Source organism: Malania oleifera, chromosome 5 (assembly GCF_029873635.1).
Source record: "Malania oleifera isolate guangnan ecotype guangnan chromosome 5, ASM2987363v1, whole genome shotgun sequence".
NCBI lineage: Eukaryota > Viridiplantae > Streptophyta > Magnoliopsida > Santalales > Ximeniaceae > Malania > Malania oleifera.
In genome coordinates, this window is record NC_080421.1 from 14,073,960 (window position 1) to 14,101,819 (window position 27,860).

The following is a 27,860-nucleotide window of genomic DNA, read 5'->3' on the forward strand; positions in this document are numbered from 1 at the left end:
GAAGCTCAAACAGATAGAGAGAGAGAGAGAGAGAGAGAGAGAGAGAGAGAGAGAGAGAGAGAGAGAGAGAGAGAGCCTCTGATGGTCTTTTCTTGAATCAAGACCATGCGATTGTAGCTTATCTCATCGAAAAACCTTAATTAGAGATGAACAGCTAAACCCTTGAATCTGGGTCTCTGCGGTCCCTCATTTTTTCCTTGAATTTTCACTCAAAGCAGCCTGAGAAAGAACTAGCTGAAACAGCAGCTCTCTCTATCTCTCTGTCCCTATTCCTTAAGAAGACAATTTCAGGAACTCGCCATTTTGGGATCCTGTTCCTCACTTCCTCCTACAGGTACAAACCCATTTTCATCGACATTTCCGTTAGTTTTGCGCGTTCTTGATTTGGGGGCTTAACCGTTTCTTGTTCTTGGTTGAGTTCAGAATGTTGAGGGATTTCAAATTCTTGCGCCGCAATTCGGGAAATAATCCCCCCACGGAGGAAGTTGAGAATGTGCCCTTAAACCCCAGGGATTCGTCGGTAGTTCATATGGGTGCGGACGCACCTAGGGCTCCTCTAAACACAATTCAAGATCCTACCCAGAAGCCAAAACTTGCTCAAGAACAAGAGTCGGGTCTTCTTCGGACTAGGGTTGAAAGGACTCCGTCTAAAGCCAAGGGCAAGAGCTCTGATGCTGCATTTCCGATTCGGACCCCTGAGAAACATGGGAGAAGTAGGTTTGGGTGGGGTCAGAAGAATGAACCACCCAGCTCAAATGTTACTGAAGATGGGAGAATTGATGCCACAAACACTTTGATCCAGTCAAGCCGAGGGAATGGGAGCTTCCACAACATGACTCCTCGTTCAACCACAAGGGCAGTGGGGAGAGGTAGTTCAAGTTATTCAGAGAGCAATTCGACACAGAGCACACCAACCAAAAGTGTTACTAAGCCTCCAAATCCGGGGTTCAGTTTAGCCAGTGGTTCTAGGCTTCCTGCAAATGGAGGTGGTGCCCGTGTGGGGGGCTTCGCTGCGTTGTCTAAAGGGATTCCGATTTCTTGTGGTCCGTCGACAATTATTAACACAGTTGAAGTGCCCCACTTTGACCTCAAAGAGGATCCTTCATTCTGGATGGACCATAATGTACAGGTAAGCGTCTCTTCAATCCCATTTTGGTTTTTCTTGAGATTCATTTCTTTATCATATTGTAATTATAGTTTCAGACGTGAAAGGGAGATTCTTAAGAAGGATTGAATGGTGGACGATGATGTACTTGATTTTTTTTTTTAAAGTGGCATGTTGATTAATTGAGTGATATTCTGAACTCAATCAGCTAAACTTACAATCATTGAATGCATATAGGTTCTAATACGCGTCCGTCCTCTCAATGCCATGGAGAAGAGCATGACTGGTTACAGCAGGTGCCTGAAGCAGGAAAGTGCGCAGAGCATCACTTGGATTAGCCAACCAGAAACAAGATTCACATTTGACCATGTAGCATGTGAATCAATTGACCAGGTAAGCAAGGCAGCAAATATCACAAACTATATATTTGTTTTCATTTGTTGCCCAGCAGCTATCATCAAGAAAAACTTCTTTTTTTGGCAGGAAACACTCTTTAGGTTGGCTGGGCTGTCAATGGTGGAGAATTGCCTGTCTGGATACAATAGCTGTATGTTTGCGTATGGTCAGGTAGTTACTGAAATTTTTTTTTGTTACAACATTATTCAGCTACTTGCTTAAAACTGACAAGTCAGGTGTAGTAGTGAGCAACAAGGAAGGCACCCATTTTTCATTTGCAATCTCTAATCAAATATGGAGCTATTCTTAATATGCAACATCCATGTAAACACATTGTTGTAACCTTTCCTAACAGCATCATTAGACTACCTAACACATTGATCTGATGGAAACTACGAGGACTTGGACATTCTTGTCCATACCTCATGAATCTCATTCATGACGAAAATACAGCACGGCAGGGACAGATTCTTTTCTAATTCAACTAGGCATAATAACTACAACCATTACATCCTGGGCCACTTTCCTCTTTTCTCCAAATACTATTGGGACCGTGTTTGAACAGTATCTGTATATATGTAAACAATAATGTATACAAATTTAGCTTCACCTGATACCACTTATTTTATACGCAATTCAAGATCGAATTGATATAGAGAAAGACAATGAAGAACAAGCCATACAAATACAGCACCGAGAATTTTACGTGGAAAACTCTCCAATTTGGAGAGAAAAACCACGCAGCAGCTAGAAGCAATTCACTAATTCAAATGAGGAAAATACAACAATACAAAAGAAAAACTCTCAAATTCTCTCTCCACACCCAAATACAAAATTGGCTAACCAGCCTTCAAAATACAAGGAATTCTAATTTTTTGGGGATGATTGAAATGAGATGGGATGAACCTATTTATAATCAAAATAAGAGTACTATAGTAGTATTGTGCGGTATTGTAGTAGTACTGTGTGGTACGGTAGTAGTATTGTGTGATACGGTAGTAGTATTGTGCGGTACGACAATAATAACAACTGCCACCCTCTTTTGACCAAATTTGCACCATCTGTCGCCTTTCTTCAATCTTCTTTTTTTTTTTCTTATTATTATTTTGACATGGGGCCCACAAATTGGTGGTGGACTCTACTTGCCTCACAAATCTCCCCTGCACTACCAATTTGAGGATGCTTTTAATCTTTAAGATTTCCTTTCAAAAAATCAAGCCTCTCGCTATTCTTCATTCTTTTTCAGGCATTTACAATATTGGCCAAGTTCAAGCAATGGTTGAACTTAGTTCCATTTACTACCTTGGTTAACATATCGGCGGGATTTTCCTCCGTGTCTATTTTTTGGAGTCGAAACTTATTGTAAAAATAGGGCCTCTACAAATAATGCACAGCGGAATAACGATATTGTTGTAAAAGGATCAATTATACACTTGCATACAATGTAAATGGTGAATTCAGAATATATCCACAACCATAGCAATGTAAAGAAAACAATAAATAAAGGCAACGACGCCAAGAATTACATGGTTCGGCAAAGCCTACATCCACGGGAGCAATTTGCAAGAGATTTCACTATGAAGATCAAAGATTACACACTACAATGATCTTCTCTCCTTCTCTCACCCTCTCTTACTCTCTTACATGTCAAAACATGCCCAGAAGAACATATATAACAAGCCCTCGGAGGCTTCCCTCTGAATCCCCAACCGTCACACCGTTTACATTCAAAATTCAAATATTTTCTCATAGCCCAGAAGCACTTGTTGACGAAAACAGGGCACTCGTCGATGAGACAGAGAAGACCACTCGTCGACTAGTCTATCCACTCGTCGACGAGTTTTTGCTGCTGCCTTGTACCAAGAACTCATCCATATGTTTTTCTCCCTTTATTTATAAACCCCCGAAGTATAAGAGTCACACCATAATCAACAATCTCCACCTTGGCGATTATACGCCCCTTAGGAGAACCCGAAAAACATATCTGACTGCTCCACCTTGAACTCGGAACGCTCGGTTGGGACCGTCTCCCTTCTAACACTTGGGGACATGCACTAAGTCCAAGCAACACCGCTTGAACTTACTGATGGCAGTTTCAGCTTCTACCATCAACCTCGATACATTTGTAGATGCATCACTCGAAGACTTCACCCTTAGGCTTCCAATAAGACCATCCCACAACAGTAAACACAAAAGTTGTTGCAAGCCTTATATCACCAAAGCCCCCTGTATAGTCTTCAACAAAACTAACAACTAACGGTCCACTCTGTTGCCTGCTGAAGCACCCCATTGCAATCATGGGGAACCTTTGACATATCCCGGACATCACAGCCCATGCATGGGTACTGTACGGTAGACATTCCATATTGATTCTCCATAGAACCCCCTTTAGACAACAAACAAAGTCTTTTTGTTGTTCCATCCATAAAGCCACCCTGAGATAACACCAATCTCCCTTTAGCCATGTTCACAAAACCACCCTGAGATAACACCAATCTCCCTACAGTTTTGTCCATGCAAATTAGCAAACCAAGACCTATCTTGGCCGTACCCAACACATTCATGTCAAAACTTTTCAACAAAGTTCTCAACTGATTAGCCTTAGTCAAAGCCTTTCGAGCCAATAACATGTCATTCACACACAACAGATACATTAATCCATGGCATCCTATCACCCTCTTCCACACTGGAAGCCTCACCAACTCACACACCTGGTACATATGCAATACATCCATTTTCTCCACCATAACACTTAACCTTTCATTTTTCCTTTTGCCAATGTATTGCAACTTGAAAAATAGTAGAAACCTTGCTACTAGTAGTAATGGATACATGAAACACTAGAATGCCAAATTTATATGAGTAGTGGTCTGATAGTGCACGTGGACCCACCGTGATTCTGCTGGTCTCTCGGGCTAAAACTCCATGTAGTATGAACTATGTCATCTCTACCCTGAGTTTGTTGCTCCACCTGCATCACATGCCCATTCAAATCGTGATACTGTTGACCTAAGATATAACTCCCCGCATTTTTGTCCCAAGTCCCTAACTCCACCTGAATAACATGATTGTTGTTATTGCAGTTTTCTGACATTTGTTTCTCTTCCTTTACCTGAGTACGCTACCCCATGGTTCTATCACCAAAAGCCATGTCCTCGATCACCGCTTTGTTTGCTTTTGGATCACCTAGCTTGCACTCATCTTTCTTATACCCCAAAAAAGTGTATTGTTCGAACATCACACCAAGCTTAGATCCTCCATCATAGAATAGTGCACCAATGGACATCCACTCACAATCGAGTAGTCTACCGCAAAACCTGCTCATAATTTACCTGCAACTTTCCCATCTAGCGATACCTTTGGCGATTGATCACACGAGAAACGCGCCATACTCATTGACTTCACCAAGAAGTACCCTGCAAGCCCTGCATATAACCTGCCCTGCTCACAAAACTTCTTGAACAAAACCAGCGTACTCAGCCTCAATGTTTGACTTGAGAATCTCTATCCCGATTTGATTCTCCACCTCAACCACTGCATGAAGTACACCAAGACCCTTCGTGATGAACCCATAAAATACATATGTCTATCCCTTGATGCTATCATCATTGGTTTCAAAATATCTGAATACATGTAGTCACCCATATGCTTTAACCGCATATGCCACAGGATACCTAACTCAGATTCAACAGTTGCAACTCCACCTACGACCGTAACACCCTGCAGTGCATAAATATTTCCCGCTACTTTTTCCTTTTTCATCACTATCAAGTTACCTTTACACACTTTCATTTCTCCACATTTAGACTCATAACAATTTCCATTACGGTCTAACATTCCCAATGAAATACCATTCTTCCTTAGACCCGATTCGAGCTTTACCTCACATATGGTTCTTACAACATCACCATACATTCCGATTTTGACATTTCCAATAACAAACATTTTGCATGAAATATCATTTTCAATCAAAATACAACCAGTATAAACTGACTGTAGCTGTCAAACCATTTTTCTAAGATAAAAGCATCTAATATCTACGATTTTGAATCACTCTTGAGGCACTCCGAACCCGATGAAATGCGTAGCATATCTCTATTACTACATTTTGAGTCTTCCTCCACTACACTTGCAGATTTTGACATATATCGGTATACCAGTTTTCGCCAAACTAATGCCAGAGAATTCTCATCCGTGACGTGATACAACACGTCCTTAGCCAAACAAAGACGAATGATTGCTCCCAATTCATTCCAAGTCGTTGCATGCATCCATGCTATCCGGTTGAATTTTGTATAAAACTTTCACCAAACCTTGTTGCACCAAGAGATCCTTCAATTCGGAGGCCATACAACACGCTCTGATACCAGTTGTTGTAAAAATAGGGCCTCTACTAGCAATGCACAGCGAAATAACGATATTGTTGTAACAAGATCAATTTTACACTTGCATACAATGTAAATGGTGAATTCAGAATATATCCACAACCATAGTAACATAAAGAAAACAATAATAAAGGCAACAACACCAGGAATTACATGGTTCGGCAAAGCCTACATCCACGGGAGCAATCGGCAAGAGATTGCACTATGAAGATCAAAGATTACACACTACAATGATCTTCTCTCCTTCTCTCACCCTCTCTTACTCTCTTACATGTCAAAATATGCCCAGAAGAACATATATAACAAGCCCTCGGAGGCTTCCCTCCAAATCCCCAACCATCGCACCGTTTACATTCAAAATTCAAATACTTTCTCGCAGCCCAGAAGCACTCGTCGACGAGAATAGGGCACTCGTCGATAAGACAGAGAAGACCACTCGTCGACTAGTCTATCCACTCGTCGACGAGTTCTTTAAACTCTGAGATTTTCTGGCTCTCGGTATCTCCTCATCGATGAGCACAGAGTGCTCGTCGATGAGTCTTTGCTGCTGCCCTGCACCAAGAACTCATCCATACGTTTTTCTCCCTTTGTTTATAAACCCCCGAAGTATAAGAGCCACACCATAAACAACAAAAATGTCTATTATTCATTATATCATGAAGAAAGCGATTCCTAACATCAATGTGCATAGTTCTAGCATAATAGACCTGATTCTTTGCTAAATAGATAGCATTTTGATTATCATAGTACACCATCACCTTTTCTTGGTGAATTCCCAATTATGCAATCAAACCATGAATCCAAATGACTTATTTTATAGCATCTCCAGCTACCATATATTATGCTTCTATGGTAGATAATGCAACTACAGCGCCCCGAACCCAGTGGGCCCGGAGTGCTAATATTCCATAAGTAACCCTATAAAACTCTAATACCACAATATCAACGTCCACAGACCTAGTGGGATCCAAAGTCATACCATTTCATAATTAATTTAAACATACAACCAATGGAAGCAAAATATACTTTTACAACCATACATACCAGAGTACTAATTCTCAACCAGTTATACTAAAATTTCCCAAAACATTATACAACCCAAAATGTCCAAAACAGCTAAACATAGCTTCAAAATATCCTACCAAGCCCACTCTTAGCTAGATCGTCTAGGTCCCACCCCGGAGCTTCTAGACTTAATTTCCTGTAGGTCTTGAAAAATTGATATATTTACTGGGGTGAGACACTTCTAAGTAAGACGGAATAAATTATTATCAATATGTGGCTAGCATGAGTTTCAGTGAAATCAGACCCATTCTTTAATTTACTTTAGCTGATAAATATAACATTTGTATAATATAACTCACACCTATACAGTTGGAAATTCACGTTTTCTTCATAATATAAATCAACTCAGTAAATAATATCATTTACATAAATTCACATATATGCATAGAAGAAACCCCTTTTTGGACATACAACATCATCATGTATAAACCCCATGATCGGGTTGTGCGGTTCGAAGACTAGACCTAGCCCTGACTGACCTACTATCAGGCTAAGTCAAACCTCATGTCTGCAAGTCCGATTTGCCTACCCAGTCTGGTCTAGACTCCAGGAGGGTACACAACCCTTCCGTGGCCAAATCGACTTTTAATTACCAACACTTCTATCCAGAACAGTGTGGTTGCACTATCTCAATCATTAGTAGCGGTACCGTGCTCTCATCACATCTAGTCCTCAGGGTTCTTAAACCATATAATGCAATCTAAGTAATAAAAATTATTATATAACTCATTTTGTAATTCAGTATAAACCTATCGTATCAAAACCTGGCATATAGCCGTCACATCAAAATCCGACATACAACCGTCATATCAAACCTGACATACAACCGTCATATCAAACCCGACATATAGTCGTCATATCAAAACCCCGGTATACAACCATCATATCAATCTCGGCATTCAGCCGTTATTTCAAATTTTCACTATTTCCACCACATTTCTAGTATTTCCATCAATCAGTGTAAATCACATTTCCATCGTATAATATCGTAAAAACTCATATTCAATTGTGCAGTAACATATAAATAATTCTCATGCCACACGACTTTTAATTGATGAATCATGATATACTAAACTGCCTGGGAAAACATATATTTTTGCTGAAAATTAGGTCTGATCACCTTCATAATTTTTACTCAAATCAAAATACCCGTTTAATAAGGAAAGGGAAGATGATCAACCCTACTCACTTTGGTTTTTCCCCAAATAAGTATAATAAGTAAAACTATTAGTTTCATATGGCTGAATCATTCAGAAAGTCATATATAACATACACGAGTTCATATACTCGAGTTTAATTGGTTCAAATTTAAGAAAAAGCTGACGTAATCTATTCCCCTTATCTGTTCCTGAAAATATACCTAACAAATTCCTGAACTGAAATCCTAACTTCCTTTACTTGCCGCGGGAAGTGAGCCGGCAAACTGAGGAAGAGAATGAGACGATCGGCGGTCGTGGGGGAGAGAGAGACACGCGCGGGAGGTGAGAGAGAGAGAGAGTTTCAGAACCCTAGCAAAGAGAGAGATAGAGAAAGAGAGAAATAAAGTTTCTATAAAAAATGAGCTAACTTCTATTTATAGGTGAGCTGGCCCACAGGAAACCGTCAACGGTTTGGTGCTGAGCCAAACCATCTCCATTCTTTCCTTGCTTTTCCTTCTCTTTTATTTATTTTCTTTTCTTTTTCTTGGTTCGGGTTGCTACAACAACTGTGGGTTGCAAAGTAGACCTCCAGCTGATTGGTCCCTTTGCCAAAGTAAACAAATATCCTGTAGTAGATCTTCTATTATCCAGATCACCTGCATAATGTGAATCTACATATCCCATAAGAAAGTTATCTAAACTACTAGGATCATTTTCAAATTTCAAACCAATATTCATGGTACCTTTAACATAGCTCAAAACCCACTTAGCTGCTTCCCAATGCTTTTTACTTGGATTATGCATATATCTACTAATTACACCAACAACTTGAGAAATATCAGGTATAGTACATACCATCAAATGACTTCCCACCAAACTTGCATATGGTATTCATTCCATATCTCTTCTTTTTTAATCAGTGCTTGGAGACAGTTTTGCACTAAGTTTAAAATGGAGAGCTAGAGGAGTACTTACTGCATTTGTATTTTCTTTCATCCCAAATTGTTGTAGTACCTTCTTCAAATATTGCTTCTGGGTTGAGCACACAACACCCTTTTCCTTGTCATGAGTGATTTCCATTCCAAGAATTTTCTTGGCGTCACCGAGATTTTTCATCTCAAATTTCATCTTCAATTCTTGAATCTCCTTTGTACTTTTGGCTGCAATCAACATGTCATCAACATACAAGAGCAAATATATGAAAGAACCATCATTCAATTTTCAAAGATAAACACAATGATCATATTGGCTTCATATGTAGCCATGGTCTTTCATAAATTGATCAAACTTCTTGTACCATTGCCTTTTAGATTGTTTCAAACCATACAAAGACCTTTTCAACTTGCACACCAAGTCTTCTTTGCCTTTTGTCTTGAAGCCATCTGGTTGCAACATAGAAATTTCTTTGTCAAGATCTCCATGTAAGAAAGTCATCTTCACATCAAGTTGAACCAAATTCAAATTGAATTGAGCTACCATGGATAGCAAAATTCGAATAGAGGAATGCTTCACTACTGGAGAGAAAACTTCATTATAATCAATTCCCTCCTTTTGAGCATACCCTTTTTCCACCAACCGAGCCTTGAATTTGACTTTCTCTTTCTTACTTGGATCTTCCTTCTTGGCAAAGACCCATTTGCAACCAATTGCTTTCTTTCCTTTGGGCAACCTTACAAGCTCCTAGGTATCATTCTTTTGAAGAGATTGCATTTCTTCATTCATAGCTTTATTCCATTCCACTTCTTTAGAACATGCAACAACTTCTTTATATGTGGAAGGAATATCATCTTCAACTACAAGCAGGGCATATGCAACCACGTCTGTATACTGTGTTGGCTTCTTAATCTCTCTTCTAGGTCACTTGGTTGCAATAGACTCTTCTTGCTGTTGTGGTTCTTCGGCTGGTTCCTCCTCTTCATTATCTCCTTCATCATTTTCTTTTGTGACTAAAGGAGTATATTCAGATTGAGGTCTTATAATGGTTTTTCTAATTTCTACATCTTGCAAATTACCTATGTTAGTCTTTTCCATGGGTGCATCTTCTTTTCTTTTCTCGAGCATTTGAATTTCGTCAAAAATGACGTTCTTACTAAATATCACCTTTTTTCGCTTCTTTACTCCACAACCTATAACCTTTCACACCACTGCTAAAACCAAGAAAAATGGCTTCTTTTGCTCGGGGATCAAGCTTACCATCAGTTACATGGTAATAAGCTAGACAACCCAAAATACATAAGGGATCATAATTAGTAGCAAGTTTTACAACCCAAACCTCAATGGGTGTTTTTCCTTCAAGTACTACGGATGGCAGTCCGTTGATGATTTAGCTGGCGTATGTAACAGCTTTCGCCCAAAACACCTTACCCAAACCAATGTTGGATAGCATGCATCTCACCTTTTCTAGCAAAGTGTGATTGATTCTTTCTGCTATGCCATTCTGTTGTAGAGTTCCCTTCACGATGAAATGCCTCCTGATTCCTTCATCTTTGCAAAACTTCTGAAACGGATCATGCTTGTATTCTCCACCATTGTCTGGTCGTAGGCACTTGATCTTTCTTCTTGTCTAGTTTTTAATCATCTTCTCCAAGCTAAGAACATGTTTAGGACTTTATATTTATGCTTCATGGTATACACCCAAAGTATTCTAGAGAAGTCATCTACAAAAGTGATGAACCAATGTTTGTCGCCTAATGATGGGGTCTTAGTGGGGACCCCACACATCAGTATGTACATAATACATAGTCAAGAATGCCTTTTGTTTGGTGGACAACAGTACCAAACTTCACTCTTGTTTGTTTTCCAAGTACACAATGTTCACAAAATTCTAATTTACAAGTTTTGGCACCTTTCAACAAGCTTTGTTTTGCTAGCCCTTGCATAGCTTTTAAACTGGCATGTCCAAGTTGCATGTGCCAAAGCCTTGTAGTATTAGAAGTTTCTTCTTCTGATTTTTCCACGGCGGTGTTGGCTCCACCTACAGCCATGTGTCCTTAGAAAAAATGTAGGTTATTTCTCCTTGTGCCTTTTAGAACAACAAGAGCATCTTTGATCACCTTCATAACTCCATTTTCAATGGTGATTTTGAATCCTTTGGAATCTAAATAACTTACTGAAATCAAATTCTTTTTCAAATTAGGTACATACCATACATTTGTCATCTTCAAAGCTGTTCCATTATGCAGCTCCAATCGGATAGTACCAACTCCTTTCTTTTGGCATGGACGGTCGTTTCCCATGAGTACTTTCCCACCATCTACTATTGCAAGACTAGTGAAATAACTTTTATTGTACGTCATATGGTGGATGTATCCCAAATCTAGGATCCATTCATCAGGCTAACATTCTATTGTGGAGATAAGTGCTATGTCTATATCCTCATAAGATTCATCAGCTACATTAGCACTTGTGCTGGCACTCGCATTCTGCTTCTCCTTGTGTTTCAATTTAGGGCAGTCCTTCTTCCAATGACCTTTGTTGTGACAAAATCCGCATTCATCTTTAGCAAGGGATCTTCTTCCATTCGAAGAAACTACTCTTGACTTGGAGCGAGAGTTGTTCCTTTTGGATGTTTTGTGGCTTTTGGACCTCCCCCGTACCACCATAGCTTCCGATGCATTACTTTCAACTTCTTTATACTTTTTTGGACTTCATGATTCATCAATGCATCTAAGACATCCTTAAAAGAAAGAGTATCTGTCCCATACATTATGATGGTTACAAAATGCTCATAAGGATCAGGAAAGGAGTTCAGCAAAATAATAGCTTTATCTTCATCTTTAATTTCTTCATCTAAATTTAACAAATCAGCCAGCAGTTTGTTCATAACATTCAAATGATCGGTCATAGACGTACCTTCCTTGTATTGGAATCGAAAGACCAATTTTTTTTTTTCTTCAAATGCACCCTATTTTGGATGCTCTTCATCATGTATTTGTCTTCCAGCTTCTGCCATAGCATCTTAATTTTGTTCTCTCATGACGGTGTAGTTGACATCTTTCGCGAGGAACAGCTGGATCGTCCCGCAAGCCTTTCGATTCAGTTGCTTCCAGTCTACCTTCTTCATGTCATTGGGTTTGTCTTCCAACGTTATCTCTAGTCCTTGTTGATTAAGGGCATCCATAACTTCACATTGCCACATTCCAAAGCTATTACTTCCATTAAATTTTTCGACTTCAAACTTTGTGTTTGAAACTGCAACTGTTGTAGCTTTGGAACCACTTGTACTTGCCATCTTTCTCTAAATCAAGCATAAGTCTCTGATACCAATTGTTGGGAGTGCGGTTGAACAGTACCGTATATACGTAAACAGCAACGTATACAAATCAGCTTCACCCGATACCACTTATTTTATACCCAATTCAAGATCGAATTGATATAGAGAAAGGCAATGAAGAACAAGCCATACAAATAAAACACCGAGAATTTTACGTGGAAAACTCTCCAACTTGGAGAGAATAACCACGGAGCAACTAGAAGCATTCACTAATTCCAATGAGAATACAACAATACAAAAAAAAAACTCTCAAATTCTCTCTTCACACTCAAATAAAAAATTGGATAACCAGCCTTCAAAATACAAGGAATTCTAAGTTTTTGGGGATGATTGAAATGAGATGGGATGAACCTATTTGTAATCAAAATACGAGTACTGTAGTAGTACTGTGCAGTACTGTAGTAGCATTGTGTGGTACTGTAGTAGTACTGTGTGGTATAGTAGTAGTATTGTGCGGTACGGTAGTCGTACTATGCGATACGATAGTAATAACAACTGCCACCCCTTTGTGACCAAATTTACACCATCTGCCACCTTTTTTTCAATATTAACTTTTTCTCTTATTATTCTTTTGATGGAGGGCCCACAAATTGGTGGTGGGCTCTACTTACCTCACAAATACAACATGCACAAGTTGGCAGAAGATATGCATCATAATGGAGATATACCATCTGTCAACCAGGCTCCATTATGACTCTTCTGCCTACCTCTTTTTAGCTGGTGTCCCTTTTAATTCATTTATGCCAAATATATGGACAAAGGGGCTATTAACCCTATATACAACTATTGTTAATACTCAACTTTATTGAGTTAAACCATCCAAATTTGTAAACATAGTGGGTGTTACTATGGTCACCTTGTCTAGCTTCATTCCATTCCAAATAAATCTGTCATTGGCCCAGAAAAAAGAAAATTGGTATTTTATTAATTTTATATGAGTGAATTTGATCAAAGTTAATCATGCAGACTGGAAGCGGGAAAACATATACAATGCTTGGTGAGATTGAAGAGTTAGAAGTCAAGCCCAGTCCAAACCGTGGAATGACCCCACGCATATTCGAATTCCTATTTGCAAGAATCAGAGCTGTAACTAAAACACTCTTTTCTCAATCTTTCTATCTTGCTCAATTATATAAATTGCAGGTGGTGTATGGCTTCCTTAAATCCTTTTGACTGCAGGAGGAGGAAAGCCGAAGGGATGAGAGATTGAAGTACAGCTGCAAGTGTTCTTTCTTAGAGATTTACAATGAACAAATTACAGATCTACTTGATCCTTCATCTACAAACTTGCTTGTAAGTTTAGTTAAATAATATGCATACAGCCACCAGACAACTGTATATATGATGCATTTCTTTTACTCTGCCATTCTTATATGAAGCTGCGGGAAGATATTAAAAAGGGTGTGTATGTTGAAAATCTATCTGAAATTGAAGTCTGGACAGTGAGTGACATTCTCAGGCTGCTAGCTCAGGTGGGAGATTTTTGCTGCACCTCTCTCTCTCTCTCTCTCTCTCTCTCTCTCTCTCATGTGTGTTTTCTGTGCCTAGTACTGACTACGTATGATATATCTTGCTTTATTGCAACAGGGATCTTCAAATAGGAAAGTTGCAGCGACTAACATGAATAGGGAGAGTAGCCGTTCACATAGTGTCTTTACATGCGTGATTGAAAGTAAGTGGGAGAAGGATGCCACTACTAATCTACGGTTTGCACGGCTAAACCTTGTTGATCTTGCTGGTTCAGAAAGGTGATGCACTGTACTTAGCTTCATAGTTGATACTTTTAAATATTTTCACCCTTAACAGTCAGGAACCTTATTGTCATCCTTATTTCCCTCGTCCACAGGCAGAAAACTTCTGGTGCAGAGGGAGAGCGTTTAAAGGAGGCTGCAAACATTAACAAATCGCTATCTACACTCGGGTGTTGCAATCAAAACCAAATTTGTTTGATTGTCGCTTGTTTTTTCTAGTTTATTTGCCTTGTTAATTGTTTCTGGGCTCTTCTTTATTAATTTTATTTGTAAAACTTCTCTGCCTGTAGTCATGTGATAATGGTTCTAGTGGACGTGGCACACGGGAAGCCTAAACATATTCCATATAGAGATTCAAGGCTGACCTTTCTTCTTCAGGTCAATATTAACTCCATGTCCTCTGCAGAGTGCCTTGATTTGTCTGATATTTTCTTGGTCATGACTAATGATATTATGATTGCTGATGCAGGACTCACTTGGTGGAAACTCAAAAACAATGATTATTGCTAATGTTAGCCCTTCTATATGGTTAGTCCTGATCTTTGTATTTTCTTTGCTACCATTTCAACCCATGCATTTGATCACCAATTTTAGTAAAAAAAATAATTGTGGTTTTTATTATTGCAATTCTGCAGCTGTGCTGCTGAAACGCTGAACACTCTCAAGTTCGCTCAGCGAGCCAAACTCATTCAGAACAATGTAAGATTGTTTCTGCAGTTAATACATCACAATTGGCTTTCTTAGAGTTCTAATCAAGTTTCAAATGTTACTTTGTGTGCTTTGAAATGAAGGCTGTGGTGAATGAGGATTCTTCAGGGGATGTTGTTGCACTACAACATCAAATACGACTATTAAAGGTGTCATTGAATCTTACAATTGTTGCAATGTGCAATATCTCATGTGTCAACTAATTTTTATTTTCAAATTGACGTGTGGTTTTTGGAGCAGGAAGAACTTTCTGCTCTCAGACGTCAAAATGTCTCCAGATCTCTGTCATTCGGTTCAAGCATTGCTGCAGATATTACCCAAGCACATGAAAGAGTTCGCAATGAAGAGGAACTTGAAATGTACCAACAGAGGAATGATGATCTACTTGGACCTGAATCCAAATGTGCTATGAGAGTGTCATCTAAACAGGTATTGTAGTTTGTGCTACATTTGTGTTCGTTGCATAAATGAGATGAGAAACATGTGTTATGAATTAGAAAAACTTCATAGCTTATGTTTAGGGCAATCTTGTTAATTTCTGCCTGTCTACCCAAGTATTTATTTTTCTTTTTACAGTATGAATAAATATATATTTACATTGCATATGTAGTACATATATTTTATATATTCCTCATATTTGCATATCTCACATGGAGTTCTTCACCACATTTCAATATTTTAAAAGGCTCAATCAATGCTTGAGGCATGCCCAAAATGTCTTGTGGTGCAATCTCATACAACAACTCCCAAAAAGGCGAACACAGTATTTGCTGAGGCATACGCACTTGTCCAAAAGGCAAGCTCTTTGCATATTTTTAGTTGAGGCTTAATGTGCAATGCATTTTGGGTGTGTGAATCTCAAGTTAGATTTCACTAAAAAATTAGAACACATGTTTATATGATGGAATGTCCTAACATGAGCTTATCCCTAAAAATCTTGAACCTCAACCTTTACAAAACAATTGAGAGTTGCATCTTAGGGCCTGTTTGTTTTCTCTTAATAGGCTTTTATTAGGCACTGGTATCTTAATTGCCAATTAAGAGACTGGTTTTTTAGAAGAGGTCTTCACTTACGTACACATCTTAATGTGCTCGTATTATCTCTTATTTATTAAGATATGGAGACTCAACTTATTCGGTCAGTGCTCCATTAAGAGAAATCTATGGACAAGAATACTCTCAACGAACAACTAAAATTATAATAAAAGTACACAACACGTATCTTGAATATCTTATGCATTGCCCTTAATACAGTGGAACCTTAAGATTTTCTAGTAGCATAGAGTTTTATGACCAACCTCAAGTCCTTGATGGCCACTCATGCACTTCATTTTTCTTTTTTTCTTTTTTTTCATGACAAAAAAACTTTATACTTTAGCAAGTTTTTCATTTTCTTTATAAGTTTTTAGTCTTTTTTTTTTTTTCGTAAAAAAATTAAAGCAACATTTTTTTTTCTAAAATAAAAAATATTTTATTTCAGCAATTATTTGTCTTTTACACTTTTTTCCAAAGATATATTTTTTTATGGCAGTTCAGAGGGTTAAAATGGACAAAATAGACACATTCAGAAGTCGGGAACCCAACAACTACGCAATTCACCACGCAGATTCAGAGATAGGTTCAAATTGCATTCAGAACCCAATACAATACATTCAAAAGTTTATTTAGCATTCTGCACTTAATGCTTCATTTAATCAAATGACCCCTCAGATCATGAAATTAATTAAACTCCATACTGTTATAAATATCTCTTGGCATGATTTACTTGATGAATTCAAATTAGCATTAGTAGAATGGGTCAACAAGTAGCTTACAAATTATATTTGATATTTTTTGTTTTGTTTGAGTACCATTTTAATTGTTATTTAGTATTTTTATTTTATTTTTAAATATTTAATTTATTTACATAGTCTTTATCTGAAAGGAAAATTATAGAAAGGCTTATTCCTCTCCTCATGAGGGTCAAAATGCCTTGCATTATGCCTTCACTTTCAAATCATTGATCTAGTTGATAGCTGCTCTTCACTCTTCTGCTTTTCCCTTCACAGCCAAATTACTTCAGTTGTATAGGCATTGTAAATTGGTCTAACTAGTAAACTTTCTCCTCAACATTGAAAGTTATTGTGGTCGATCCTGTTTCTGTCAGTTGAAATCTCTAGAGACAACACTTGCTGGTGCCTTAAGAAGGGAGCAGATGGCAGAAAATTCTATCAAGCAACTTGAAGCAGAAATTGAACAACAGAACCGTTTGGTAATTATTATCATTCTTATTATTATTATTATTATTATAAAAACTCTGCCTATGAAGAAAGGAGCTTGTTGTCCTGTTAACTGTAAAGCTGACTAACAAACTGGTTCTCAGGTTCGTCAAAGAGAGGAGGACACCAGGTGCACTAAAATGATGCTGAAGTTTCGGGAAGATAAGATTCAAAGAATGGAGTCACTTCTTGGTGGCTTAATACCTGCAGATACTTACTTACTGGGAGAGAACAAAGCTCTCTGTGAAGAGATTCAGTTATTACGAGCTAAAATCGATAGAAACCCAGAAGTAACTCGCTTTGCATTGGAGAATATCAAGCTTTTAGATCAACTTAGAAGGTAGCTTTCAGTAAACAACAACCAACCTTACTATGCTATACCAGTTTCACTTAATTTTTCATTACAACCTTAATAGATTTCAAGATTTTTATGAAGAAGGAGAGAGAGAAATACTATTGGCTGAAGTGTCCCAATTGCGGGATCAGGTTAGACTTTGAAGTGACATGATTATTTTTCCCATTTGTTTTGTCATTTGGGGCCTGTATAAATATATGCCATGTGATTACAGCTACTTCAAAATCTTGATGGGGTTAAGAATTATAACCATCCAAATTTGAATGCCACACCACAGGTTTGTTTTGTCCATATCTTCTCAAATCTCTTTAAAAATCATTGCTTCTATATTTTTTACTCATTCTACAAAATTATTTTCCATCAACACAGGAAGCAATATTCACTAGTAAAGAAAAGGATTCACTCCAGTTGGAGGTCATATATTCTTGTCCCAAACATGTCTCTCCTTTTCTTTTTGTATACAAATTTACTAATATATCTCACCCTTCCTTTTTTTTTTTCCTTGGTTCAGTTAAAAAACACTCTTGGGGAGTTGGATGAATGCAGGATTAACTTACATTCTTGCTTAAAGGACAATGCAAAACTCAGTAGGTATGGTGATCTAGTACTCCTGGATTCGAGTTCATTTGGATTCCAATTTCAGGTTTATTTGGTTGTGTGGAGATTTGAAACTCTTGATTTCGTCAGTATCGTCAGACATTTTTAATGCAATTTTTTTCTGTCCATTATCTGCAGAGAAATAGATGATTTACGGTCTCTGTTGAACAATGTCAAATCTGAATGCAATGATGGAGATGGCAGTATGAAATTCATGAAGGTATATTGCCAGCTATTTATGCTTTGAGTTCATATTTCTCACATTACAAGAAAAAAGAGAAGAAGATCAGAAAGCTTAGAAATATGAAAAAAAAAAAGAAGGGGGGGGGGGGGGGGAGGGGCCTAGGGAATGGATGTGCTTGAGCACATTCAAGAGGCCAGATTGACCTTGTAAGGCATACATTGCCCATTAACTGTGACATGAGATGTATATACTTGTTGCAGACAGATATAGTGTCATACACATAGATACCTTGCCCTAGCTTGCTTTTTTCACCTTTTAGATTATATTGTAATAATATTCAAGCTCTCTGAACGAGTACCAATTATCATAACTTTCAGGAGTCTTCATTAGAAACTTCATCTTTTGAACCTCATTTTCTGAAAGAAGTTAAGGAGGACAAAGCAGAAGGGAGCCATGAAACTCTGTTGAAACACACTGAAGAATTCGTGCATTTGCAGCTGGAGTTGGATATACTAAAGATGATTCTCAAAGAAGAGAGTGTGGTTCGTGGCAAGATAGAGGAGAAGGCAATGTGCTTCACTAGCGATCTAGAGATTGCAAAAGATAAGGTTTCACAGATAGCCAAAGAATGTGATGATCTAAAAGGTGAACTGAAGGAAGCGAAGTCCATTATTGAAGCCTTTGAATCCCAACAAATTCTATCTATCAATGAGATGGATGATCTGAGGAACAGTAAAAATAATTATGTGGAACTTTTGAGTAAGAAGGAGCTAGAGATCATTTCTCTGAAGGAGAAACTTTGTTGTCAAAAGTTACAAGATCAACCTCCTTTGAAGCATTCTGAAAGATATGATTCTCCCTTACAGGAAAAATTGAAGAGGATGCATGACTCTCTTGAGAAGGCCAAAAGAATGAATATGTGGTACCAAAATGATCGCGCATTTCAGGCATCAAACGAAGAAGAAATGGATGAGGTTCGTAAGCAGGCTGAGGCTGAAACTGCTGAGGTAATTATATGTTTGCAGGAAGAACTTATCATTCTTCAGCAGCAAGTCGAAGATAGCAATTTTAAGGAGATGGAATCAAAAAATTGTATGACAGTTTTGGAAACTGAATTGAAGGAGCTGCAAGAAAAATTACACGTGATGACCAAAGAAAATGTAAGGTTGGGTGAAATGCTTGAGGAGAAAAATATGGAACTAAGAATAGTATCTGAAGAATGGGGTAAGTTGACTGGTGAGATTGAAGAAGTCCTTGCTGACGGTTCTGATGCACTGAAAGATGCATCTGATCAGCTAGATTCTATATCCTGTTCGTTTCCACAGAGAAGGACTTGGATCTCTGATCAGTTTGGCAAAACAATAAAAATAATATATGAAAAGGAATTATTAATTGAAGAACTCAGCAGATGTTTAGAAAATGCAAACAGTAGAAAAAGTGAAGTGGAATGCATGCTGAGGTCTTTGAAAGGTGCAGCAATGGTAATAACTGAAGCACATCAGCAAGACTGCAGTGAAAAAGAGAGAGAAATTCTCCTGCTAAGGTCAGAGTTGAGTGAAAAAGCATCTACTATAAAAAAGTTGGGAAACAGGCTTAAGTTGGGAGAGGATTGCTCCACAAAAGCATCAATCTGTGCCACAGTGGCTTTTGTGATTGTGAGTAGATTTTCTGAGATGAATGCAAATCATCTCAAGCAACTGAAGGACAAGGATTTTCAGCTAAGTGAGTTAGTAGAAGTGAACCTGAGGAAGGACGCCCTTCTCGATGATCAGGCTGTTATGATTGAGGAAGCAGAGACTCAGATTCAAAGTCTTAGAATGGAGCTAGAAACTTTGGAAGAGAACTGTGGTAAGCTAAGACAACAGCTCTTGGAGGAGCAGAAACGTGTTTGTGCTATGGAACAGAAGCTTGAAGCAATTGAAGAAAATGATGTTTTGAAGACAAGAGAAAAATTAGTAGAGCTGAAAACTGAAATTTCCTCACTCTTGTCTTGCATGAGCAAGCGTGTCGAGGTGGTGGGAAGTACAGAGAAAAGAGATGCACCCAGAAGTTATGACTGTACATCATCTGTCACTGGAATGTGTGAGGTAGGCCATAAGGCTAAGCAAATGGTTTTGCACCTTGTGCTTAATTCATTCATCTAATATTTGAGGTTTTGAAAGGTATTAAACTCTTTTGACTTATTGTATCCAAACTTTGCTGCAGACAGGTACTGAAACAAATCAAGACGCCAACAACATTCACTCACATTTGATAGAGGACCTGAAGCCAGATAAGTTGGGATGTTCTTTAAGAGTAGGCAAGAGCATGTGCCAGTCTAGACAGATGTGCAAGGGCACTTCTGATGTAGATCTTACTGTACTTCTAAGAGAGGAAATAGAATCTACTATTGAAAGCTTTAAAGTGGTGCAAAACCAAATTTCCAAACTATGTAATGAGAAAGAGGATGCTTTTATCACTGAAAAGCAGAGTCAAGAAAGCATGAAATGTCTGATGTCTGAGGCACTTTCACTGCAACGGGCTATGAGTAGCTTTGAAAAGTTATTTGGACTCAAAATAATGGATATGGATCATAAGCTGCAGGCAGTTGAACTGGTTGTGCATAAAGTTGGTGTAGACTGGTGCCAAGTTAAGGAGGTAAGCCATGATAAACTCTTTATCTTTTATTTTCTCAGAACCGTCTGCTAGGATTTATTTTTATTTTGGTTATTTGTTTAGATATCTTTAGTCAGTTGTATGAATTTCTTCCATGTAAATTCATCTGCAATTCATGAAATCCCTGTTTCTAGTGAATAAAAGTACTCTATGCCGATAATAAAAATGGTAGTAGTAGTTGTTGTAATAACTCAAAATAAGCATATTTATCTGAAGCTTTCTTTCTGTGTTCTTGAAAGTATACATAATAGCAGTGTTTTTATTTTGGCATCAATTAATTACAATGGCTTTTTTTTTTTACTAGTTACTTGAACTAGAAGTTGGAGATGCTAAGATAATTGCAAACCAGGGAGCTGCAGAAGCCTCTTGTATTCTTGGTAAATTTGAAGAGGCCCAAGAAATGATGAAAGAAGCAGATGTCATGATAAACAAATTGTTGATAGCTAATGAAATGCTGAAGATTGAGGTTGAAGGGTTGAGGAAAAAGGAAGTCACCTTAATCAACGAAAAGGAAATCCTAATCACTAAGGTGGAAAGTTTGCAATCTTCCAATGATCTTAAGGATCAGCAATGTGAAGAACTTGAGAAGCAGCTTATCACAAATTTGACGGACACGAGGGATCTGGTAGTGGAGTTGGAGGGTACCACTGCAGAGGTCCAGGAAGCTTTCAAGAAAGATTTCATGTTTATGACTGGTGAATTCTGCTGCATAAAGTCTCGACTTCTTGAATCTACAAAGTCGTTGCGGTCAGGGCTTGAGGACATCTGGTCTGAGTTAATTGTAAAAGATTGCGCTGTGTCCGCATTACACCTGTGTCATATGGGAATATTGTTGGAAACAGTGACAGGTTTGAATGCAGAAAATGGTTTGCTTCATCATGGGCTGTGTGAGTCTCACTCTGTCATAGCAGATCTGAGGCAACGTAATGTTAAATCCAGAAAAGAGCTTGAAATGTGTAGGATTCTAAAGGGGAAGCTGCTGGCTGACATCAAGAACAGTTTTGATCGCATCTCAAGGAAAGAGGATGAAACTGGGGAACTTGGCATCAAGCTAAATGCTTTTGAGAAAAAAATAATGGATCTACAGCTTCAAGAGGAGTTAATGTTGCAAAGGTCTAATTCTATGGGATCTGAGCTTGCTATTTTAATAAAAGAGCTGGATCTGAGTAATTCAAATGTTTTAGCATCTCTTGTGAACCAAGAGAAATTGCTGAAGGATAAAGAGGAAATAATAAAATCTCAGACAGAGCTTTTCGTCATAGACTTGTTCCGCAAAGATTTTGAGTCACTTATTATGGCATCAGAGTTAAAAGAACTGGCACTCCGAAATTCTGAGAAGGAAAGTATGCAAGTCCATTTTTCTGCTGTCCTTGGGAACTTAATGAAAGAAATAATTTTTCTCAATCTAGATGCAGGATTGAAAGAACAGTTCTTAATTGATAAGGAAGGTGAGGTTGCCCTTCTACAGGACGAAATTGAAGAAGTTCAGAAGGAGAGGCAGGACCTGTTGTTGAATCTAAATCAAAGTAGTTTAAAAATAAAACAGATGGATGAGATGAAGAAGGTTCTTGAAAATGACATGCAGTTGCTCAAAAGTGCTGCTTCTTCAAATGAATTGTTGAAAGGTGAACTTGGAGAAGTTGTGGAAGCAAATGTGAGACTGTCAAACCAGGTTCACAATCTTGAATTTGAACATGAAAAACTCGTAGAAGAGCTGAGACTGAAAGAAAAGGATCTAGAGTTTTCTTGCAGTCATGTATCTGTGCTAGATGTACAAAATGAAAAGTTGCAGAAAGACATTTGCTTGCTGGAAGCTTCTTTTTGCAGGCTTCAAGATGAGGTGGGCATGAAAAATGCTGAGCTAAGTAGAATGAGCTGCTTGGAGATTGAAAACAAATCTTTGATGGATGATATTAAGAAGTTGAAGTCAGAAAACTGCATTATTCTTCAAGATTTAGAAGCAAAGAGATCTGAACTTGAATCATCTTTAAGGCATATAAATGCCTTTGGTATGGACAAACAGAACCTAGAAGACAAAGTTTCCTCCATGGAGGTGAGCATTGCCAATCTACAGACTGATCTAGACCGTGGAAATGCAGAACTAGCTGAACTCCAAGATCACCACTCCATTATCACAGAGCAGTTGTTCCTGAAAAGTCAAGACCTGGATGTCCATGTTAACAAAGTAAATGCATTGATGGAAGAGAATGTTTTTCTGAATAGTGAATTGAGGTCTCATGTAAAAAATAAGCATGAAGTCCTTACCATGTTGAGTGCAAACATTATGAAGTCTGTTGATGCAGTAGAATCTGTAGATATGGTTACTGGAAGAATGTTTAACATGCTAAATGAACAAAACACTATGATCTTAGATAGAATGCTCAAAGAGATTTCTGAAAATCTAGAGAGGACATCTAAATTCATTGAAGAGTTGAAGTGCTTGGAGGACCTGTCTGAAGAGCTTATGTCTGAAAATTCGTGGCTTCAGAGTGAGTTGTTGAGGAAGGATGATGTTTTAAGAGGTTTGTCATTTGATCTGAGACTGTTGCAGGAATCTGCGTCTAATGCAAAGGATCAAAAAGATGAAATCGAAGATATGGCAGCTTCTTTGGAGGCTTTAGAAGATGAGCTCACTGTAAGATCCGGTGAACTTGAAGAGGCTGTTGCTCATGGCAAAAATCTTGAAATTCAGTTGCAGGAGAAAATGGACATAATCTCATCACTTAGGTTGGAGATATCTAAAAATCACGACTCGCTTGATTCACTTTCTCGTGAAAATTTTGAGCTTAGAGCTCACTTTGAAGAAGCCTTGGCAGCAAAAAGTTGCTTTCAGGATGAGTTAACAGAAAAAAGGAAGATAAATGACAGCTTAGAAATGGAACTACTTGAAATGGGCAGCTCTATTGAACAGATGAGTAATTCAATCGAGTCTATGAAGAGTAATTTGAGCATGGTTACAAGTGAGAGAGATCAGCTCCAAGAGGAAATTCTTATTTTGAGAAAAGAGCTTGAAGCAACGGGTGTTCTGGCTGAAGAAAATGAAGCAAACATTCTGGAAGCTCAGCAGGTATAACTTGATTTAATGCACACGCAATATATTTTATATTTTTTTCATTATTCTAATTCATTTCATCAAACATCAGATGGCCGAAGCAAGACGAATTTATGCTGAAGAGAAGGAAGAGGAGGTAAAGCTACTAGAAAGATCCGTGGAAGAGTTGGAATGTACCATCAATGTACTAGAAAACAAGGTGAACTTCAAAATTGTTTGAAATTAATTTATTCATATAACATGATTAACATCTATATCATTTAAGTTGTGTCCTTGTTCTTGTGTTGTAACATGGCTTCTACTTTTCTAGGTTGACATTGTCAAAGGAGAAGCTGAACGGCAGCGGTTGCAGAGAGAGGAGCTAGAGTCGGAGCTTCATGCTATAAAACATCAGATGGAAAGTGTTGAAAGTGGTGATGCGGACATGAAAAGGTTCAAAGGCCATGCTAATCTATTTGCTTGGATTAGAGAGACATGTTGATCATGCATCAAAATATTGATATGGGATCTCTGTGCAGGATTTTACATGAAAAAGAGAAAAATGTTCAGGAAGCCCTGGACCGTATACAGCTTCTCGAGGGAGAGATTGCTTGCAGGGATGCAGAGGTTAAGTCTCTTATTCTGTCTTCTAAAAAAGAAAGAAAAAAAAAAGGGCAGCCTGGTGCACAAAGCTCCCGCGTATGTGGGGTCCGGGGAAGGGGTGGACCACAATGGGTCTATAGTAAGCAGTCTTACCTTGCATTTTTGCAAGAGGCTGTTTCCACGCCTCAAATCCGTGACCTCCAGGTCACACGGCGACAACCTTACCGCTCACTTACTGTAACATAATTAATCAAACTTTTTCTTAACCAGTATCGTATGGTTTTTTTATGTTTTTGTTATTTTTGAACAGATTTCCCAATGCAAAGCACATATATCGGAGCTTAGTTTGCATGCTGAGGCACAAGCTAATGAATACAAGCTAAAGGTTAGCCAACTGTGAAATTTATAAAGTAGATTGACTATGTTTCATTGACCTGAAAGGTGGTTGTGTGGCTTCTTCCTACTCAATTTTTTTTCAATTGTGTTAATCATGAAACTGGGAGAAAAGTTCAAGGCATTGGAGATCATGGCTGAACAAGTTAGACCGGAGGGATCTTCTACACATGTTACAAATTCTTTGTCAATCAAATCAGAAAAAAATGCCACAAAGTCTAGGGGATCTGGTTCCCCATTTAAATGCATTGGGCTGGGTTTGGCCCATCAAATTAAATCTGAGAAGGATGAGGAGCTCACTGCTGGAAGAGTTCGTATTGAAGAGCTTGAAGCCTTAGCTGCTCATCGTCAGAAAGAGGTACAATTTCTGCATCTTGATGTGTCCGCGTTGCATAATTGGCTGCATCATCATGTTGCTCATGTAATTCATGTTTGTTTTCCAGATATTCATGCTAAATGCTAGATTAGCTGCTGCAGAGAGCATGACACATGATGTAATTCGAGATTTATTGGGAGTAAAGTTGGATATGACCAATTATGCGGTAATTTATGAAGTTCTATCCTTGTCTATTCTTTAAGGCTGGTAGTATTGAATGGTCGCATTAGCGTCATTTGCTGTTATTCCTCCATTTCAATGTTGGATAAACTGGGATACTATTTGCAAGTTCCAATATCAATATTATACTTATTGATGTCAATTTTTTCAATGATAGTCATTATTGGATAATCAGCAAGTGAAGAAGATAACAGATAAGGCTCTAATTCATTGTACTGAAGCTCAAGTGAAGGTATATTTGCTTTGTTACTACTTTAAATTGAATTGAATACATTCTCTTTAGTCATGATGAATTTCGTTCTTATGCAGGAGCAGGAAGTAAACAAGCTAAAGCAGCAGCTCAATGAATTTATTGAAGAAAGGCAAGGGTAAGCAAATACTACCCCAAACAATCAAATTTCATTATTCATCAGTGTACTTCTGTCGTTTCAGGTTTTCTAAGTTGCTTTAGAGTTTCATTTTTTAGATGGCTGGAGGAGATCGACCGAAAACAGGCAGAGATGGTGGCTCTGCAGATTTCACTTGAAAAGCTTCGCCAGCAAGATCGTCTATTATTAACTGAAAATGAAATGTTCAAGGTTGCAATATTGAGTTCCTTAATGTACTGGTTGAAAAGTTTCTGTCATATTTCTTGGACTCATCATCTTTGATCTGCATAGATGGAGAATATAAATCATAAGAAGAAAGTGATGGAGCTTGAATCTGAAGTAAAGAAGCTGTGTGGTCAGCAAAATTTGCAACAGCGCATCCATCATCATGCCAAAATCAAGGTAAAATATCATCAATCAAATAATATTTGCCTGAATACGTGATCATTTGACTTTGTGTGTACTTGGGCTGATTAGATTCAATCAGTTGTTAAATTTGCTTAGACATTTTCTAAGGTTTTTTATTCCTTGAACTAAAAGTCTTTTACTGATTGCTTCCAAATCCGAGTAGCAGGCATGTATCTTCCATTTCCTCTTTTCAGCCGATGATTAGTTAGTTCTATAATGCAACAGGAGGAAAACAACTTGTTAAAAATTCAGAATGAAGATCTCAGTGCTAAGCTGAAGCGAGCAGAGACTATTCTTTCACGCGTGAAGGAAGAGCTTGCTCGGTATCGCGCTGCAAATGGCAGGTGCCCATATATTGATCTTGATGAGGAGCAAAGGTTGAATAACAAACTAAAGGTTTGTACCAGTATGGAAGTGGATTGTGATCTGAGCATTTCTCACTGTCAATTGTTATATGAGATTGGGTGAGGAGACATAAGAATGGAGGGAAGAGTAGTTCGGTTTACTGCATCTTATTAACTGTTGCTATTGAAGAATTGTGTCTGTGTTCCTTGGTAAGAATTGTTGCTCTATGTTAATTGAAAATGTGGCAGGAAACTGAAGAGGAGAGACTCCAGTTAGCTCAGAAGTTGCTGGCATTATGTACCAGCATCTTGAAGGTTGGTGAAATTCAATTCCCAGCCATAATTTTTCATCAGTAATACATAAGCATAACCCATACATTATTTTCTTGGTCCAAAAACAGTAGTTTGGCTGACTTCATCCTATTAACTCTTGTGGATTAAACTTGTAGGCTGCTGGAATAACAAAACCAGTGTCTGATGTAAGCCTCCCTGTTGCTGAAGAGGCTCTAGAGCAGCTAAAAAACCGGATTACTTTGCTGGAACAAGAATTGCAAGATTTGAAATTTAAGGTAAATGGGATTTATTCCTTCTTCTGAAATTGTGTATGAGCTTTATTATTTTCAGATGCTTGGGATCATAATTCAATTGTAGACGCTGATGCATTGCTGATTCTTATACAGAATATAATGACTGGTGAAAGAATTAGGTTGTCCGAGTCCATGCCACAACCCTCACCATTAAGCTCGAGGTCCTACGATAATCATCAAACTTCCAAAAGAGGATCTCAAACGCCATTTCTTTCTGCTTTAGATAGATAAGCCCACTAACAAGGAAATTGTGTTGTTAAGATGAACTGTTAGTTTTTTGCTAACAATTTTGAAATTCAACTTGTGCTATTCTTTTTGTTTAGATGGTTCAACTGTAAATTGATTCATTTTTTAACATGTGTGTATATATGTATATTTTTTCATGTAATGTAATTGATTCGATGGAAATATATAGCGTCATTTCTTTTTTTTGTATTCTAGGAGTTGGTGATGAGCATGATTAGGAGTATACTTAAAATATTAAGCTTTTGTATTAAAAAAAAATATTCAAGAAATAATATAGAACATGTGATAAAACTATATATATTTAATTGAATTTTTATTTAAAAAATTAAAATGGAACTGTGTTATGCACTGAATTGAGAAAATTAAAATTATATAATAAAAATTTGTGTGTTAGTAATGTAGTTGGATGATAAAATACATTCACTGACCTTGCCATTGGTTGAGAATAAATTT

At 37.9% G+C, this 27,860-nt stretch overlaps 1 protein-coding gene across 1 annotated transcript; it reads left to right on the plus strand.

Annotated features, from left to right (window-relative positions):
* On the plus strand, window positions 1-27,591 carry LOC131156388 (kinesin-like protein KIN-12F). The gene is made up of 38 exons (XM_058110024.1): window positions 1-334; window positions 424-1,129; window positions 1,343-1,498; window positions 1,589-1,672; window positions 13,330-13,449; window positions 13,543-13,656; window positions 13,743-13,835; window positions 13,951-14,111; window positions 14,210-14,284; window positions 14,405-14,492; window positions 14,584-14,642; window positions 14,750-14,813; window positions 14,906-14,971; window positions 15,063-15,251; window positions 16,969-17,073; window positions 17,185-17,420; window positions 17,497-17,566; window positions 17,650-17,712; window positions 17,805-17,849; window positions 17,947-18,026; window positions 18,171-18,252; window positions 18,594-20,303; window positions 20,422-20,853; window positions 21,176-23,938; window positions 24,015-24,122; window positions 24,234-24,355; window positions 24,442-24,529; window positions 24,816-24,890; window positions 25,014-25,256; window positions 25,342-25,440; window positions 25,612-25,686; window positions 25,764-25,822; window positions 25,921-26,032; window positions 26,114-26,224; window positions 26,456-26,626; window positions 26,824-26,889; window positions 27,024-27,143; window positions 27,255-27,591. Exons 2-38 carry the CDS (start codon window positions 425-427, stop codon window positions 27,390-27,392), a joined length of 9,147 nt encoding a protein of 3,048 aa, XP_057966007.1. The 5' UTR covers window positions 1-334; window position 424; the 3' UTR covers window positions 27,393-27,591.
* Window positions 27,592-27,860: the final 269 nt, after the last annotated feature.